The 19,509-nt window shown below is 47.6% G+C and overlaps 1 protein-coding gene across 3 annotated transcripts in view; it reads left to right on the top strand.

The window, feature by feature from the left end:
• The first annotated feature begins 3,439 nt into the window (after positions 1-3,439).
• The window catches only part of USP30 (ubiquitin specific peptidase 30), a 27,332-nt gene continuing 11,262 nt past the window's right edge, over positions 3,440-19,509 (top strand). For 2 of the 3 annotated variants that reach the window (XR_005831696.1, XM_040619813.1), the window contains exons 1-7: positions 3,440-3,638; positions 6,763-6,872; positions 7,983-8,165; positions 12,929-13,032; positions 17,317-17,415; positions 18,011-18,056; positions 18,893-18,987. Coding sequence is in view for 2 of the 3 variants with exons in the window: in XM_040619813.1 (XP_040475747.1) it covers positions 3,556-3,638; positions 6,763-6,872; positions 7,983-8,165; positions 12,929-13,032; positions 17,317-17,415; positions 18,011-18,056; positions 18,893-18,987 (720 nt within the window). In the remaining variant the exon portion in view is untranslated. The remainder of the gene's footprint in view (positions 3,639-6,762; positions 6,873-7,982; positions 8,166-12,928; positions 13,033-17,316; positions 17,416-18,010; positions 18,057-18,892; positions 18,988-19,509) is intronic. The other variant, XM_040619814.1, reaches the window with a different exon arrangement.

Genomic DNA, 19,509 nt, shown 5'->3' with positions numbered 1-19,509 from the left:
GCTTTGTGTGACAATATGATTACAATTTCTGAGGTCTGTCTTCTGAGACACAGGGTTGCTAGGAGAGGGGGTGGGAAAGGTATTCAGAGCTGGACTTCTCCTCTCTCTCCAGGTCACTCCTTCCCCTGGAGTCTGGGAGAAGATTTTTTTTTTTTTAAGACTTTATTTATTTATTTGACAGAGAGAAAGACAGCCAGCGAGAGAGGGAACACAAGCAGGGGGAGTGGAAGAGGAAGAAGCAGGCTCCCAGCGGAGAAGGGAGCCCGATGCAGGGCTCGATCCCAGGACCCTGGGATCAGGCCCTGAGCCGAAGGCAGATGCTTAAGGACTGAGCCCCCCAGGTGTCCCAAGGGTGAAGACTTTTGAATCACCTTTGAGTTTTAAATTCAAAAATAAACAGGACAGTGATTTAAATATTGAAATGAGATGGATCTTTGAAAGTAGCTACATAGTTGCGTTATTTAGGGACCTACCCCATGGTGTGAAAGGAGGAGATCCGACTTAGTATGGGTGGGGGCAGTTGGAAAAATAGTGCTTCAGGTTTTTATCCCACGGAATTTAGGATCTCAAATAAACCATTTCCCTGCAAAATAATCCCAGTAGCTGAAGGTTGCCAAAGACACTGACAGATGACCTTGTGATCTCCTAGGATGCTGCAAATCCTTGATCCGCCTGATGGATGTTAGAGCAGGCACAGCCTTGTTCCTGGCAGCAGCTATCATCATAAATTAGTAATATATCCTTACTTTTAAGAACTTCGATTAGTCAATGATAGCCACACCCCTACTGGTTAGAGGAGCAGCAAGGACCAGGCAGCAGGCATTGTTACCTTCATGGAATGTGGAGTACAGATCTTTCTTATACGGGGCTACATTCCCATAAACCCATCACAGATTGAAAATATCCCAAGTCAAGGGGTGCCTGGGTGGCTCAGTCATTAAGCATCTGCCTTCGGCTCAGCGCGTGATCCCGGGGTCCTGGGATCGAGCCCCACATCGGGCTCCTCCACTGGGAGCCCGCTTCTTCCTCTCCCACTCCCCCTGCTTGTGTTCCCTCTCTCGCTGGCTGTCTCTGTCAAATAAATAAATAAAATCTTAAAAAAAAAAAAAGAAAATATCCCAAGTCGAAAATGCATTTAATACACCTGCCCTACTGAACGTTGCAGCTTAGCCTAGCCTACCTTAAACGGACTCAGAACACTTATGTTAGCCTACAGTTGGGCAAAATCATCTAACACAAAGCCTATTTTATAATAAAGTGTTGATTCTCTCTCCTAATTTAATTGAGTACTTTACTGAAAGTGAGAAGCAGAATGGGTGTACGGGTGCAGAATGGCTGTAAGTGTATTGTTGTTTACCCTCTTGGTCGCCAGGCTGACTGGGAACTATGGCTGGCTGCCGTTGCCCGGCATCATGAGAGAGAGCATCGAACTGCGTATTGCCAGCCCAGGAAAAGATCAAAATGCAAAATTTGAAATAAGGTTTCGACTGAATGCACGTAGTTTTCACACCATTGTAACATCAGAATATTGTCAGATCATCATAAGTTGGGGGACTGTACTATTATTACTCAGGGAGTCATTGGAAGAATTAAATTGAGATAAGGCATATAAAATGGTCAAAAACTTGTGAATTGATTGACTATACTCTGTACATGCTAATTTCTTAAAATAGTCTGGTATGTAGACTTCTGAGCATACTTATCTGTTGGGATGGCAGGATATTCATTAGGCTACGGTAGCAGTTCTCAAAGTATAGTTGCAGGACCCCATTTTAAGGACCTTCTCAGAGGGTTATTGAGGTCAAAACTATTTTCATAGTAACACTAAAACTTTTTTTATTTGCCTTTTCCACTGTCATTCATTCATGAGTGTACCCTGGAGTTTTCCAGAGGTGAGGTCACAGCTTCAACGTCAAATGGAACGTATGGTTTGGTCTTCTTGGATTTTAAAACTTTTCTCAGCCTTGATCAGTGGTTGCCAAGGACTGGAGGTGGGTGGAGGAGTGAACAAAGGGACAGGCAGTAATTTTATTTGGGGTGGGGGTGAAGGTTCTATATCTTGTTTGTGGTAGTGGTTACGAGACTATGCATTTCCCAAAATTCACAGAACCAAATATAGGTGAATCTTATTGTATAAATGATATTTCAGTTAAAAAAAACAAAATTATTTCTCGATTTTAATTTCTTTTTTTTTTTTTAAGATTTTATTTATTTATTTGACAGAGATAGAGACAGCCAGCAAAAGAGGGAACACAAGCAGGGGGAGTGGGAGAGGAAGAAGCAGGCTCATAGCCGAGGAACCTGATGTGGGGCTCGATTCCAGAATGCCGGGATCACGCCCTGAGCTGAAGGCAGACGCTTAACCGCTGTGCCACCCAGGCGCCTCTCTCGATTTTAATTTCTAATAGCCTAAATATACTTAGATATAACCCACATAAACAAAAGATCTCAGTAATTTTTAAGCATACCAAAGCGTCCTGAGACCAAAAACTTTGAGAACCACTGAGCTCTAAAGCATTGATTTCTTTACTAAAGCAGGTGCGATCACTTGCTCTGGAGTTGGGGAGTATTTAAAAGGGAGTGCAAATTCTCTCTGGCTCTAAGGTTCTAGAAGCTGTGTTGTCCAGCGTGGCAGCCACTGGCCACGTGCGGCTGTTGAGCCATGAAAAGCACCTGGTTCAAATAGAAATGTACTTAGTACAAAAAAAAAGTAAATGATCTCGTTAAAAACTTTTATAAAGAAATGACAATATTTTGTACATAACGGGTCAAGTAAAAGCTATTATTAATATTAATTTCATCTTTTTTTTTTAACTTTCACGTGGCTATTAGAAAATTTAAAAATGTGGCCTCCGTTATATTTTTACGGGACGGCGCTATTCTGGAGACACAGAGACTTTCCTTCCACCACTCACAAGCTACTTACTACCTCCTGTGAAGCGTGGGTTACGTTAAGGTTGGTGTGAAGGTTGAAGGTGATTAATACATGTGACGTACTTAGCAATGCACGTAAGTAAACAGTAAGTTCGGCGGCTACTACCCAAGGCCTCCATCTCTCTTACTGATGCCGTCAGAGGTAGGGCCGGCGTGCTCATTAAAGGCCCTTCCCCTGCGACCTATTTACACTCTGATGAGACAATCATAACTAAGGGTGGCCGAGGCCTGATCCCGCTTTCGGGCGGGACTGCCCTCTTCATAAACAAAAAAATTAAAATAGTTACACGAGCTGTAAATGGGACATCCGTATTTAAAATGCACGGAGCCGGAGCAAAAGTTTTGAACACCCACCGGGCTGCGGGCCGCAGGGCCTCCCTTGGTAACCGACGCCGGCGCCGGTTGCTAAGCGGGAGAAGGGAAAACAAGGATGTGGTCCTTCGGCTCTTGTTCTCCGGCGGCAGCTGCTTCCGGTTCTCCGGGGAGCCGGTCCTTCGTCCTACCTTCCCCGGAGGAGCTGGGACTGCGGCTGCGGGTTCCGCTGCCTCGGGAGCCTCCGGAGCCCTTGGTCCCGCGCGGTGGTAGCGGCGGGGGCGGCGGCGGGTCTCCCGCGCGACCGCGATGCTGAGCTCCCGGGCTCAGGCGGCGATGACCGCGGCCGACCGGGCCATCCAGCGCTTCCTGCGGACGGGGGCGGCCGTCAGGTGAGCCTTGGGGGGCGGGGCGGCCCGAGAGGCCGGGGCCAGGGTCCCCAGCCTGGGCCTGCGGCGGCGGCCTTTCACGGTGCTGGCAGGAGCGAGCATTCCGGAGGCTTCTGCGTCGGGCTTGGTTGGAGGCCCAGATCCCGAAGCGCGATGGCGGATGGGCCTCCAGGCCCTCCAGTTCTTCGGCAACGCCAATTCTGTCAGCCGTTCCCAGTTCTGCTACCGCCCCAATTTCTCAGTGCCCTGCCCCCCACCTGCCAGTGCCTCCTCCAGCCCCGTCCTTGTCCCCAGAACTTCCAGACACCCTCAGGCTTGTCAAAGCCCCGAATTCTGCCAATGCCCCTGAGACCTCTCAGTGCCGCGCAGGCCTTTCAGGACCCGTTAATTCTTTCAGGGTACCCCCAATCCTTCTGGGCCCCCCCCAGTGGTGTCATTCCCTGGGCCGCCAGCGTCCCCCAGTCTTTCCCAGCACCCCAGTCCTGCCGTGGTTCTCACAGCCCTTCAAAGCGACCCAGGTCTGCTAGCCCTTCCCCCTTTTGTCAGTACCCCTATTCCTGTCATCCCCCCATCCCCCAGTTAAGCCAAGGATCCCTTATTCTGTGTGGGTCCTCAGTCTTATTAGTGAATCTCTGTCTTGCAAGGGTCCGGGAACAGATCAGGACCCCTTAACCTGTAAAGGCTTCCAGCCCCGTTAAGATCTCCCATTCCTGCTAGGAACCCCAATAGTATGGGCCCCCAATCCTGTCAGGGTCCCTATTTCCCTTCTTTTCTTCATCCTCCCACGGGCTCCAGTCTTGAGAGCTGAACACTGCACCCCCATTACTGACCCTAAATGGCTGAGACCTGTTGCTCAGCCTAGCTCCTTTCTCTGTAACTGGAGCAGGTTTAACGAGCTTATTATTCCAGGGCCGGGAGCCCTCAATGGCTCTCCTGTCCAGTGCCCCCATTCTGTAGATGGGAAACAGGCCTTGAGATGGCTTTGCCTGTGGCCCTACAGCTGACCTCACAGTCGAGCTGGGGGAGAAGACGTCTTTTTACTCCCAGACCTCACTGCTCTCCTTGTGTTGTCATTTTGCAGAGGAACGGGGGTTTCCAGAGTCACCAAATTTCACTGGGTTTTTTTCCCATACCTTCCTGAGGACCTGGGCAGGTCCTCTCTCCCATCCCTTCGACACTCTGTCCTTCAGTTTCCCTCACGAGGTTTATGGTTTTAAGCACAAACGTGGCATGAGTTCAGATCCACGCCGCCTCACTCACTCTGACCAAGTCGGCTACATCGCTTCCACGAAGATGATAGGGGCGCCTGGGTGGCTCAGTCGGTTAAACGTCTGCCTTCAGCTCAGGTCACGATCCCAGAGTCCTGGGACCGAATCCCCTATCGGGCTTCCTGCTCAGCAGAGAGTCTGCTTCTCCCTCCCTCTGCCCCTCCCCCTGCTCGTGCCCTCTCTTTCTCAAATAAATAAAGAAAATCTTTAAAAAGAAAAGAAAATGAAGATGATCGTAAAACCTACCTCCGTGGGATTGTTTTCAGGATGGGATAAGATTGTCACAGTGCCTGGCATAGAGTCCTTATATGTTATATATAACACCCTTATATGTTAGTGTTTGCTTGGGGGATTTAAAGCGGTTGCAAAGTGCTTTAGAATTTCAGCGATGGTTCTTTTTAATCTTTCCAAGCACTTTTGGTAATACACCTGTTGTGTGGAAGTCAGCACAATAATGCAGTAAGAAATTCAAGGATAACGTTCACAAACGAAATTGAGATGATAATACTTAATAATCGTAGCAGCTAACATTTATTAAGCCCTTAACTTTGCCTCCTCTGCTCTAGCACTTATTGGATTCTCAGAACTCCATGAGCTAAGTCTCCTGGTCGTCCCCATTGTACACATGACAAAGCTGAGCCTGAGAAGGTGAAATAATGCCCTAAGGAATAGCAGAGCCAGAATCGAACCAGATTAATGCAATGCCCCTTTCTTAACCAAGTTCTGTGTGTGTTCTATTGACTGTCTTCAGAGAACAAAGAGTTATTTGGAATTCAGTTATCAGTTCTGCATTACATTAGTTATGACATTAGGAAGATGTTGGTTGTTGTAGACGAGTTAGGAGTATCACTAGTGACTCTTCACGGAGTTGATGTTGACTGGGCTGAGCTCAAAACTATTCGTATGATCCAAATATTGGAATAAGAATATATTACACATATACATATCGAACACATATGTACTGGTATATATTGCACATATATATTTATTCACACACATATCGTTTTTCTTATTTGGTGGAAATATATAACTTTGTATAAAAACAGGGTTTTAAATTGCTGAAGTGTCTTCATTTGTAGTAAAAGCATAACTTCAGTGCTTAAGTTAAGCCTCAAGTTAAGAAATTTTTAAGTTAGTAAAGATTTAGAAGATCATTTATGCTATTGTATGCCTCCTCTCTGTTTAATAATCCAAAGGATAAATTCATTTCTGTATGTTTTCTCCAGTATCCAATCATTCAGTAAATACTCTTAGGAACCTCTTAGGTGCCAGGCATGCTCTAGAGACCTGGGATATGTCAGTGAGTAAAACAGACAAAGATCCCTGGCCATGGGGACTTTGCTCTCCAGTGAGGGACACAGATAATAACTGTAGTTAATAAGTGAACGTTATGGGAGAAGGTGGTAAAAAGAAAACTGCAGAACTGGGTAGAAGGGACCAGGAGTGCAGGTTCTCATTGTCGGTTAGAAGTGCAGGGGTGGTGAGAGAGAGCCATGCAGTGATCCGGGGACAGGGGAGGGGGGGCATTCCAGGCAAAGAGAGCGGCTGTGCAAAGGCCCTGAGGTAGCCAGTGTGGCACCAGCATGAGAGGCAGAGTAAGGGGAAAACCTTGGCTCCCCCTCTGAGTGAGATGGGGCTTCTGTGCTCTGACTTAGGTAAATTTTAAATCCTAATGTCTGAACATGCTAAGTTTCAAGACATAATCCTGTACTGTATTATGACTTCAACTTGAAAGTTAGGCGTTGAGTGGGCCAGTCGCTTACTTCGATGAAACAGTATCTCTTCGTACTTGTATCTGTACTTACTCATGCTGCATTTGTTATGAGGGAAGCCCGTAAACTGTGAATTTTCCTTTCTAGATACAAAGTCATGAAGAACTGGGGTGTCATAGGTGGAATTGCTGCAGCTCTTGCCGCGGGAATCTATGTGATTTGGGGTCCTATTACAGAAAGAAAGAAGCGTAGAAAAGGTAAGAATGAGGTCACTGCGTCATAGTCTGTAGACTTGACCCAACCCTTCACTGTCCCAAAACAGTACCAAAAGGGGAGGGCGGGTTTTTTTTGTTCTCTTATATCTCCGGTTTTTGGACAGTACTTTCTTTTAAGCAGAAATTAATTTTAATGACTCATTATTTTAGACCTTAAAGTGCAAAGATTTCTGTTCCTCCCTCTCTAAAATCTCGAGTGTGAGACATGCTGTGTCATGAAGAAGTTCACGTGGCTCAATTGTCAGACCGTTCTCCTTCGTATGGTGCTTGCGTTATTCCGTAGTACGGCTGGCTGACTGCGTGATGCGTTTGTGGCTTCATTGACAAGCTGCTCGTCAGCTAGTAAGAGTTTCCAGTTAGCGTCCTGAATACAAAATTCTATTTCCTTATTTTAAACCATGCCCCCTTTCGTAAATGCTACTCTCCTGATGCTGATTAAAATTCAGCCACAAGCGAACAAAAGGGATCGAAAAAGCAAAATGTTGGTCATTGTTAAATCTGGGGGGGGTTATGATTGGGGTTGATTATATACCCTCTCTTCTTTTATGCATCTGTGAGAACTTTCATAATCAGAAGTTTTTTTTTAAAAGTTTCAGCAGAAAAGGGAAGTATGTCAGATTTTGTTACTGTCTTTGCAGAAAGACTGACCAAGATTGCTATGGTGGTGTCTTTTGCACTGATGACAAGAACGAAATCATTGTCCTGGGGAGCAACAAAAGAACAGTTGTTTTCTTGTGTTCTGACGTTGCTTTCTTATCAAAGGAGAGAGAGAATGGAAGAGAGATGTTACGAAGTGTTTGTGTACATTCAGCGTAAATCAGACTGTACCAGACACCAGGGTGGCGGTCCGCAGTAACCCACGGCAGGGGGCCTGTCCTTCTGACGCTTACAGTCTTCTGAAGGAGCAGCACTAGGGCCAGGCCCCGGTACAGACAGACCGCCTGCCTCCCGATGTCTGTGGATAAGGACTTTCTGAGATTGGGATTTTCATTGTCAGGTTCCGGTGCAGAAACTCTGGCTCCCGAATGGGAGAGAAGGAAAGAGTTGATCCAATGTGATGTGCTTCTCTCTCCTTCCCCCCGCTTTTTTCAGGGCTGGTGCCTGGCCTCGTCAACTTAGGGAACACCTGCTTCATGAACTCCCTGCTGCAAGGCCTGTCTGCCTGCCCTGCTTTCATCAAGTGGCTGGAAGAGTTTACCACCCAATACACCAGGGATCAGAAGGAAGCCCCCCCACACCAGTATTTATCCTTAACGCTGCTGCGCCTCCTCAAAGGTACCTAGCTGGGAACTTAAAGGGGATTGTGTGCAATTGTTTTTTTTTTAAGATTTTATTTCTTTGACACAGAGAGAGACAGCCACTGAGAGAGGGAACACAAGCGGGGGGAGTGGGAGAGGCTGAAGCAGGCTCCCAGTGGAGGAGCCCAATACAGGGCTCGATCCCAGGACCCTGGGATCATGACCTGAGCCAGAGGCAGACGCTTAACGACTGAGCCACCCAGGCGCCCCGATTGTGTGCATTTTGAAAGCAGCAGCCCCGACGACAGGCAAAGGGTTAATAGCTTTTGTGTGAAAAAAGATCATGCAGATCGTCCTGAAAAAAACAAAAAACACTAAGGGCCCAGGAGATAAAAACAGCTATTTAAAAAAAAAAAAATTAAAGGTGTAACCATTTATTTAAAAATTGTCAGTTTATTAACAGCTTTTTAGGGAAGAGAACAAATCCACTGCCACTTACGCATTTTGATTCTAAGAAGTACTCTAGTTTATTAAAGTTTAGAAAAAAGAAGCGTCTTAGCCTAAGAAGTAAGGCAGTTTGCAGAAGAAATAGTACAGACTGTATTTAGGTAGATACAAAGAGTATCTGACAGGCATCCAAATATTCAACTTGGCCATCATCAGAGAAATAGAAATAACATAACGGTGAGTTTATCGTTGTGCTGCCTGTCTGCAAAGACTGAAAACTCCACAGTCCTGCCCAGCTGTTGGACGACATGTTCGAACATGCTGGTAGCGGTGTGACCTGGGGCCAGCTTTATGGAGAGCAGCTTGCAACAACATGATGATAGCTTGCAAAGTGTCCAGTACCATTTGACCTAGGAATTCCATTGACCATGATTGACGCTAGCCTGAAATGGAGTTGTAAGAGCAGACGAGTTCAAGAGTGGCTGACCAGCAGCCCAGAGCTGGGGGAGTCGTGGGTTTGGAGAAGTCATCCATCCACCTTCAGTTTTAAACCAGCTTTTTTGCCTGTAGAACTAGTTTTTCCTCCCATAACGTCTCTTAACACCTCGAGGACATTCCACAGGACCAGGATTTGGGAAATGCTGTGATGTGCAGAAAGATTTCCCAGCACCTGGTTACAAACACCTGGTTACAGGGGAGGAGAGCGTGTGGGTGTCCAATAGCAGATGATTAAGCAGTCACTGGAATATTCTGTAGCCATCATGAATCTTCTTTGTCAAGTATTTGTTGTTGTTCTTTTTAATGTGGGAGAGGCATAGGCTATAATGTTAAGTTTGAAAGAGCAGTGTTCAAAATATGTTGTAATTTGGCTTCAGCAAAGCAAAGATTTCCACAGGTAAAGGTTAGACAGAGAAAGACCAGAATGTTCACCATGGCCAGTTTGGTCTTGCGCAGTTGACAGTTGGGAAACCTCAAAACAAAACAACTGTATTTCTAAAGCTGTCAACAGTAAGCACATATTACTCTCACAGTCAGAAAAAAAATTGGATTTAAAAAACACTTGGCTCGCTATTGCTTCGCGGAGACGTGTTCCCAGGTGATCTCAGCTTGACACAGAAAGCAAGTTCTGCTCTTCTGTATAACAGGCAATTTGAAAGTAATTTCTTCTGCTCCCCTGTTTTAAACGAGTACCATCCCAGAGCGGAAAGCTGAAATGTGGGCGGTATAATGGAGGTTCAGGACGTGTCCTAGCATGACCGCGGTCTCCCCTCTTCACATGCATGACGCAGGGCTGGGAACCGGAGCTGTGCCGGGTGGCTGCACCTAGAATCTAGTTTCCCTTCCATGCCTCTGCTTTTCGGGGTCGTTTATTTTTGAATTTTAGAGATAATTTTTAATTTCACAGGTAACACGTGAATACATTCTGGTAAAAAATTAAAGCATCGTGCGTAAGGCGACCGTTCCCTTCATCACCGCCCCACTCCTGTTCCCCTCGTTTCTTTCCAAAGTAAAATACAAGCGTATCCTTCCAGACCGTTTTCTGCGCACTTAAATATGTTTCTAAGCACCCATAGAAATTACATGTTGTTTTGTTTGTTTTTTCATAACCAAAGAGCATAATAATATCCATGTTGGAGAAATGTCCGTTTCAGTACATGTAGCCCTAACGCATTCATTTTTTTCTCTCTGTGAGTTTACCAGTCTATGTCTTCTGTGGGTTGCCTGCTCACTACCATTGCCCAATTTTTTTAAATTATGGTAAAATATCCGTAACATGAAATGTACCGTCCTAACCAATGTTCAGTACACATGTGGGTCGCATTAAGTACATTCACACTGTTGGGTAACCATATCTGCTATTCTCTTCACCAGAACTTTTCCATCATCCCGACCTGAAACTCTGTATCCATTAAGCAATGACTTCCCATTCTCCTCGATCCCCACACCCTGGAAAGCACTGTCCTCCTTTCTGTCTCTGAGTTTGATTCTGTATCTCGCAGCAGTGGGATCATGCAGTCTTTGTCCTCATGTGTCTGGCTTATTTCACGCAGCATAACGTCCTTGAGGTTCCTCCACTTAATATGAACAGTACCCCATTGTGTGTACTTACTGCGTTTTGTTTGTCCATTCATAAGTCAGGGACATTTGGGTTGTTTCCACCGTTGGCTATCGTAAATAATGCTGCTACGAGCGAGCGTGGGTGTACAAATATCTACTTACGTCCTTGCTTTTAATTCTTACTGGGTATATACCTAGAAGCAGAATTGCTGGATCAGATGGTAATTCTGTTTCATTTTTTTGAGGACTCGCCATACTGTTTTCCAGGGCAGAGGCACCATTTTGCATTCCCCCCGACAGTGCACGCAGGGTTCCAACGCGCCACTTCCTCGCCAACACTTGTTATTGTCTGTCTTTTTGATAGTAGCCGTCATGGGTGGAAAGTGATCATCTCATTGTGGTTTTGATCTGCATTTCCCTATAAGTGATGTGGAGCAGAATTTTCATGTGGTTCTGGCCATTTGTATATTTGTGTTTTTTTGTGTGTTTCTTTTTGTTTTATAAATGTCTATTCAAGTCCCTTGTCCAGTCTGTGTTTTTATTGTTGTGTTTCAGGAGCTCTTAATATGTTCTGGATATCAGTCCCTTATCAGATATGTGATTTGCAAACCTCCTTCACTTTCACAGTTGCACGGTATCCATAACGTCAAGATATTATTACTTAGCGCTTTGCCTCCAGGCCTTGTTTTCATAAACAGGCTACAGTGAGTGTTCTTGTTTGTGCTTGTATCGCACACGAGCCTGTGTTTCCCTAGCGTAGATCCTGAGAGAGTCAGATTGCTAGGGTATGAATTGTAGTAGACATTGCCAAATCGCCCCACAACACTTTAGGCAAAATTAGGCTAAAGGACATTAAAATTTTCCTTAGGAGGAAAAAAGCTAACGGACAGGCTGCCTGAGGAGTGGAGGAGGAAGAGGCAGCAGAGGAGGAAGAAGGGAAGTAGGGAAGTACAGTTGCCTTCCTAATGGGCTCTCTTTGTTCTGGAGGGTAAAGGTCTGACTTCAGGCTAGATCTGCCCTGATAAGACGAGCCTCAGGACTTAGCACTGGCTACCAGGGCTGCTGCTTCTCCCCAGCTTACCACCCAGAGTCACCACCACGTTCAGTAGGGATGGAGGTGGCCTTGCTCAGAACCTCCCGAGTCAGAGCCTGAAGTGTTCAAAGGAATGTCTCAAGTTCACGAACTGCAAATCAAAGGGAGATATAGGCTAGCTTAGTTTTCCTGGAGTTAATTGAACTTGGGAAGCTGCCCGGAGGTGACAGTCCTGTGTTTTTATCTCCCACACTCTAGCAGCACTGGCCCAGTGAAATATGCTGTGGAAGGGGGCGGGCAAGATCAGGAATCAGCAAACTATGGCCCGTGGGCCACGTCTGCACCACTGCCTGTTTTTGTCAATAAAGTTTTATTGAAACAGCCGTACCCATGTACTTGCTCTTTACGGCTGCCATGGTGGTAGAGCAGCCGAGTTGGGTAGTTGCTGCAGAGCCCGCAACGCCGAAAATGTCTCCTGTCTGACCCTTGACAGGAAAAGTGTCCAATCCTTGATCTAGCTGTAATTATAAACTCATAAGCCCATCACACGTGTATTTTTGTTCATTAGGCTTGATTCTACTTATGATTGAAAAGTAAACTCAGGGGCACCTGCGTTGCTCAGTCGGTTGAGTGTCTGGTTCTTGGTCTTGGCTCAGGTCTTGATCTCAGGGTCATGAGTTTGAGCCCTGCGTTGGGCTCTGTGCTGGGCGTGGAGCCTACATAAAAAAAGAAAAAAAGAAAGAAAAGAAAAGTCAGCCACTCAGCAGCCCCCTTCAGGCTGCCACATGCGTCTTGCTGCTTTACCATGATAATCAGAAACTCCAGGGCAGAGAGACACAAGCGAAGGCCCCGTGGCCCCAGAGAGAGTCCTGTAGAGGGGAGTCAAGCACTGAGTGTGGGTTGGACTGGATGACTGTTGAAAGGCCCTCCTGCCCTCAGAATTGTGAGTTAAAACCATTTCATTCAGTAGGACTCTTGCAACAGCTTATATCGATGATGGTAATTCAAATAGCTGAAATCAATTACTTCGTTTAAATGCTACAGGCTCATGAAAAATCACATTCATTCAGGAACCACGCAGTGCCTAACAGCCCTCTAAGCCTCGGGTAAGGCTACAAAGAGGAATAATGAAAGAGCTATAGTTCCAAGGTGAATTTTACAGCGAGATGCTTAATTAGCTTTGATATGTTGTGCGGGGCAGGTTTCCTGGTTTGTTGTTATGCTAGCGAATCTAATAATTGCATTACCTTTTTGGTTTCCAGCTCTGTCCTGCCAAGAAATCACCGACGATGAGGTCTTAGATGCAAGCTGCTTGTTGGATGTCTTAAGAATGTACAGATGGCAGATCTCTTCATTTGAAGAACAGGTGAACACCCCGTTGCAAATCCTGCCCACTAATGCACTGGGGCCTGCGCTGGCAACGAGGGCTGGAAACTAGCCTCATTGCAGCAGCATGAGGAATAAATGCCAGTGTTGACCTTGCACTTGCCTGGCCTGACCTTGTACATTTCTGTGGCAGTTTAGTATTCTGGGACCAGATCACGAACTTTGTTCCTGTTCTCATGGTCAGAGGAGAGAGACAGCTGTTTCTGTTTTTGTTTTTTTTCACCCAGTAGGTGGAAGGCTTAGCAAGATAGGGTTTAAACAGTTGCCAAAGAGCAAGCCTCTTTTTCGTCCTTGAGTGACTTTGCACTTGATTGGTTGCTAGGGACACCTGGGTCCTTCAGAGGGCGGCAGGTGGCTTTACCTTAGAAGCTTAGAGGTTCAGGTGAGACCCTTTTTTGAACCACACCCTCATTTAAAAAAAGAATCCGGTTTTCAAGGCTAGATTGATTGAAGTGGCCCCCGACCTTGAGCAGCTGTCATGAGCAACCCCAGGGCCTTATTCCAGCCCCTCATACCCCCTTTCCCACAACTACAGAGTCACTGCTGTTTTTGGTCTTGGCCACTCTCCTCCGCCTCAGACCGCTATTATGGACGGCAAGTCTGAGGCCGAAGCTGAGCCAGTGAAGTTGTAGGGACAAGTCATGTAGCCTCCAGTGATGTGCCGGCGCGCCCTCCCTGGCCACTCCAGCTGGTGTTGGCCTGCTTTGTGTTGACTGTTTCTGCCTCCACCGTCCAGACACTGGACCCGAGAAATGGGAGATGGCCTTTAGGCCCCCAAAAAGGTGGGCCGGGAGCGAAAAACATTCAAAAATGTTGGAAAGTGAGGTGGGAAGGCTTTCCAGCTCCCCTTATTTTTAAAGACTACCTCTGTTTCCATTTTAGTCTGATGCCACACAGGTGTTCCTTTTTATTTATTTATTTTTTTAAAGATTTTGTTTATTTATTTGACACAGAGAGAGAGAGAGCCAGTGAGAGAGGGAACACAAGCAGGGGGAGTGGGAGAGGAAGAAGCAGGCTCCCAGCGGAGCAGGGAGCCTGATGTGGGGCTCGATCCCAGGACTCTGGGACCACGCCCTGAGCCAAAGGCAGATGCTTAATGACTGAGCCACCCAGGCGCCCCGCAGGTGTTCCTTTCTAAACATGGTGTTGATGGTATCAACTTTCTTACAGTGCATCTCGATGAATCCCTTGTATACGGAAATGTTTTTCCATTTAGAAAATGCTTAACTAAATCCTCCTGTGGTAGCTGGCATGATTTAGCTGCATTTTCCTCTCTCTAAACTGAGACAGCGACTGCGATTTAGTCCCAAGGACATCGGATACCTTGTCTAAGTCCCACTCTTCTGTCAAGGACCCGCTGATGTCCCAGGTCCTCTTGGGAAGTGTTTCCAGCGGCTTCAGCCCGCAGCAGTCACTGAGCCACGCGGCGCTGCAGTGTGCGTGGAAAGAGGCAAGCGTGGCTGGCCGGCGGCCTCTTCCTGTGTGAGGGCAGCCAGAGCTTCCGGCCCGGGGCCTGGTGCACATCTTCGTTACTCCTGATCTCGTCAGTCAATGGCAGACTCGCACTGCCAGCACTTTCCGTGTCTGGAGCTGGTGCTGTGGGGGTGTGTTGGCCAGGCGCTTGCTTCACGTGAATTCTCTTGAGTTCATCCTCACGGCAACCCTGTGAGGACTCACTGCGACGGTGCCCATCTTGCAGAAGAGAACACTGAGGTTCAGAGAAGCCCCGAGTCACACAGCTATTTAAGTGGCAGAGGGAGGATTCGGGCCAGTCTGATGCTAAAGTGCACACCGAAGCTCCACCCTCTTCTTTGAGACGTTCCTTTTCTCAAGGCCAAGTAGCTCTGTGGCTGACTGTGATGGACTCGGGTTTGGTCTGACCCCAGCCGGTCTTGGGATTTTTCTCCCTGGTGAACCCCCGCTCCTGCTTCAGATGCCTTGTCTGTGCGCCTCGCTGGAGAAGCTGGTGGTCCTTCAGGCCCTAGCACCTCCACTAGATAAATAGCCAGGCTGCCCCATCTACCCCTGGGTTGTACATCCCTGGAGGGCCTGGCCTTATTTATCTTTGAATCTCCCATCAATCACTCTCTTGCTCACTGCCATTCATAGCCTAGGAGGGGATTCATTTATAATGTGCAGCAGATGTTTATCGAATGCCTGCCTCAGTCGGGGCCTGTCGAGGGCCTGGGGTTGTGGTGGCAAACAGGACTTCCAGGGCTCCTGCTCACAGGGAGTTCATAATCTAGTGGAGGACTGTGGACAGTAAAGGGGTAATTGCAAGATCTGCTAACGAGAAGGTAAGCGTGCTGATGTGCTAGTGCGGGTATGGGGGCATGGAGCTGGGGTGGGGCGGGGGGAAGCAGTGGGGAGACTCCCTTAGGTAGGGAAGGCTCTTCTGGAATGAGAGGTTTTTTTCTGAGGCCTGAAGTCTGAAAAGAAGGGAGGCCTGTGAGGAGCTGGGTGCAGAGTGTTCTAGACCGGACCACGCAGGGTGAGAGCCTTGAGGATGCCTTGTTTGGGGAAGGGCAAGGGGGCCGGCGTGGCTGCGGCCAGAAGCAGGAGGGCAGCGGAGGGGAGGGGCTCGGACGGTGGCAGGCAGCAGATTGTGCAGGGCCCTGGGGCGCCCTGGGTCGGAGTTGGGCTTCTGCTCTGCATGCACTGGGGAGCGAGCCACTGGCGGCCCTGTACAGGGACTGCTGTGACCTGGACCTGCTGTACTGCCCCAGTGGGGCAGAAAGAGCCGAGAGGAAAGTCGGGAGGCCGTTGCAGACGTCCGGGCCGCCGATGACCTGGCTCAGACTGGAGGTTGAGGCAGGGGAGACAGTCCTCGGAAGTTTGGGGTGTCTGATGGAGGTAGAGGACCACCCGCTGCACCGGCAGGAGGTGGGACGGGGTTTATGTCAGGGAGGGTCCTTGCAGGAGGGTCTCCTTCAGGACCTGCCTTTTTAGCAGGAATGTGAAGGATGGGAAGGAGGCAACTGTGTGGAGATGGGGGCGGGCTCCCCAGGCGAGGGCGTGGGAAGGGCGGGCCCTGAGATGGAATTGTGTGTGCTGGCTCCCGGAGAGGGAGGCCGGGGCACAGGCGGGGTGAGCAAGGCAGGGGGCACGAGGGGCCAGATCACGTCCTTGGGCTTTGTAGGCCAGCTGAGGAAGGGGGGCTTACCCACCAGTGAAAGCCACTGGGAAGTTGAAAGCAGAAGAGTAAAGGCATCTGCCTCTTAAAAGAACACCCCGGTGACTGCAGGGAGAGCACAGGGGGTCAGTGCCTCTGGAATTTAGAGGAGGAGAGACCTGCCCATCCCAGAAGAGCCAGGGATGGCCTTGGCTTTTGCGGAGAGCAGCCCCTGCCATACGATGCAGCAATCCACGTCCGGGTGTATGCCCAAAAGAATTGAAAGCCGGGACTCCAGCGGCTACTTGTACCCCCATCTACATAATTGTGTCATTCACAGCGGCCGAAGGTAGAAGCAGCCCGGTGTCCATCAGCTCATGAACGGATAAACAAAATGCGGGGTGTGTGTGTGTGTGTGTGTGTGTGTGTGTGTACACATGCAGTAGAATATATATACATGTGCGTACTTACATATTTATATACACACACGATGGACTATTATTCAGCTTTACGAAGGGAGGAAATTCCGACGCGTGCTACACCACGGATGAGCCTTGCAGACATTGAGCTCAGTGCAATATGCCAGTCACGGAAGGACGAACTCTGTGATTCCTTAGGCAAGTTTCCGAGAGTAGCTGGATTGCTAGAGGCCGACAGAGGTGGCCGCCCGGGGCTGTGGGACGGGGGTGGGGAGTCAGTACTTAATGGGGCAGAGTTTCGGTTGGGGAAGCTAGAGAAGTTCAGAGGCTGGGTTGTGCTGATGGTCACACAACGGTGTGAACGTGCTTAACCCTGCAGAGCTGTACGCTTGAAAACGGTTAAAAACTGTGTGTGTCGTGTGTGTACTTTACCACAAAAAAAAAGGAGTAGTCCGGTGGCACGGAGGCCAGGGCCCTGTTGACAAAGCTGAAACAGGCTCAGAGACAGCTGGTGTGAAGGCAGCCCCCTCCCCCCACCAGCTTGCTCTCCTCTCCCCCCTTGGTCCCCTTAGTTGAGGGCCTTTGTTGTGAAGACGTCTGGGAGATAAATTTCCACTTAATGGAAATGCCTGAACCTTGAGAAGGTGGGGAGCAAATTCTGCCCCGTTAGCTGCAGGGGGTCTGCACACAGGGCCCCCTCGGGCCTCTCTGAAGCTGCTTTGTCCTTTGACAGGATGCCCACGAGTTATTCCATGTCATTACCTCCTCCCTGGAAGACGAGCGGGACCGGCAGCCCCGGGTCACCCATTTGTTTGATGTGCATTCCCTGGAGGTAAGCCCTTAGTATTTCCAAGACATGCCCGTGGTTCGGGCATATTTCATAGGTATAGATAGGGAACACGAGTATAATCTTTGTGCAACTCTGACCTCAAAAGTAAGTCTCGGTAAAAATCAAGAGTGGGCGTGGGGCTGGGGGATTGTCTTAAGCTGCAAACTTTGCAATTGGTGACTTTGGTTAAGGGTGTCAAGGCTCTTCAAAATGATTCGTTGCTGCAATTTGTGCTGGCTTTGAGAAGAAAAGGTATTTTCCCCCTATTTAACACAGGGCACAAGGAGCCATAGGAATGCTAAATGAATCCTCATTTCCCTGGAGGATGATAAATATTAGGGAGTTGATAAAAGTTAACTAATAAAGGGGTTGGGGGGGGAATGTTCCAGAGAGAGGAAATGTGTTTTTCATTTGAGGAAGGATTAGGTACAGTAACCAACCAGAGAGAATCATTAGGGCTACTTTTAGAATCTCTGGTTAAAAATTGGGTTTAAGTGGTGCAACCAGCAGAGAAACTTGTAAGCTTTAGGAGCAGGGTGAGGGGGCAAAAGGGATCGCAGCTGGGTTTTCAGTCTGTTTTTTTTCTTTTTCCCTACAGCAGCAGCCAGAAATAACTCCCAAACAGATAACCTGCCGCACAAGAGGTAATCGTCCCCCTTGCACTATATTACATAAGACGGGTACTTTTGAGATGTGACAATGGTTTGCTTGTTTTAAAAAACAACAATTTTTTTCTGGGGACATCCGGTCCAGCTTGAACTGTGTGCACTTGCAAAGGAACCTGGGTTGTAGCATCTCATTTAAGCCTCACAGCAATGGTGCGAAGTTCATTGTGGGGATAATCAGTTAATCATTGTCCCCATTTCCAGTGAACCAAGGCTCACTGAGATGCAGTGACTTCCAGGGTCATAAAACTAGTAAGAAGCAAAGCCAGGACAGAGCCTAGGGCCGCCTGACTCTGGGGCGTGTGTTTCTGACTAGCCTGGCACACTTGATTCCTCCAACTCCCATCCTATCAAAAAAAAAAAAAAATCCTGTTTTTCAGAGCTTGCTTATTCTGATGATTTTCATTAGTTTATCTCACTTTCTGGAATGTTCACTTGTGGTATCCTTCCTTGGACATCTCAAACTTCTTAAGCAAATGCGAAACTACATTACTCAACACCAATTCCTTTTTTTTTTAAATTTTTTTTCCTTTCAAGATTTTATTTAAATTCAAGTTAGTTAACATATAGTACAAATTCCTTTTTTAAGTGTGGCTGTACCCATTATACAGAAACCATACTTAAGGACTTGCATAAGTTCTCCTGTGAAGGGAATGGGTTGTCTTTTTGATGGAAGTCAGTAAGGAAAACTATTTCAGTTTACTTTTCAGGAACATTTTTTTCTAAAGAGGGAGTTGCTACCAAATACTAAAAAGGAGGGTGAGTTTTGAGGTTGGTGCCAAAGGTGGTATGACAAGACATGTTCTGTGTTCCAGGGTCACCTCACCCCACGTCCAATCACTGGAAATCTCAGCATCCTTTCCATGGAAGGCTGACGAGTAACATGGTCTGCAAACACTGTGAACACCAGGTAAATGCAATACCAGCGCTTGATCGTTTCTGGCGAGGTTTTCCTTCAAGTTGAGACTCTGGAAGCATCTGGAGAGCGTGTACTGACGTTGATAGATGGCATTTGTGGTCGCCTGGGCTCTGTGCACTTCTTGGACAGACCGCCTCCCTTTAGTCAGTGCCCACATGTCCTTTGACCCTCAGATGACATCTTTTGCACTGAGAGCAGGAGACCCACTGCGGATTGAAAGGAACTGAGTCTCGAGGGTGGGTCTATACTGACAGTAGATACAACAGATTCTGTGGTTTGTTGGGTTTTGGGGATTTTGTTTTTGGTTTTGTTTTGCTTTCGATGTTTTAAAATTTGTATTTAGAAAATTTCCAACATAAATACAAAAATAGAGAATTGTGTAACTATCACCCCGATCAATTTTAGGATCACCCCCCCATACCCATTAGCAGTTACTCTCCATTTCCCCCACTCTTCTAGCCTCAGGCGACCACTAACCTGTCTATCTGGTAGTTTTTCCTGTTCTGGGTATTT

Source organism: Ursus maritimus, unplaced genomic scaffold (genome assembly GCF_017311325.1).
Source record: "Ursus maritimus isolate PB19 unplaced genomic scaffold, ASM1731132v1 scaffold_33, whole genome shotgun sequence".
NCBI classification, from domain to species: domain Eukaryota; kingdom Metazoa; phylum Chordata; class Mammalia; order Carnivora; family Ursidae; genus Ursus; species Ursus maritimus.
Note: the sequence above shows the minus strand (reverse complement) of the source record. Positions and strands in the feature narration are given on the sequence as shown.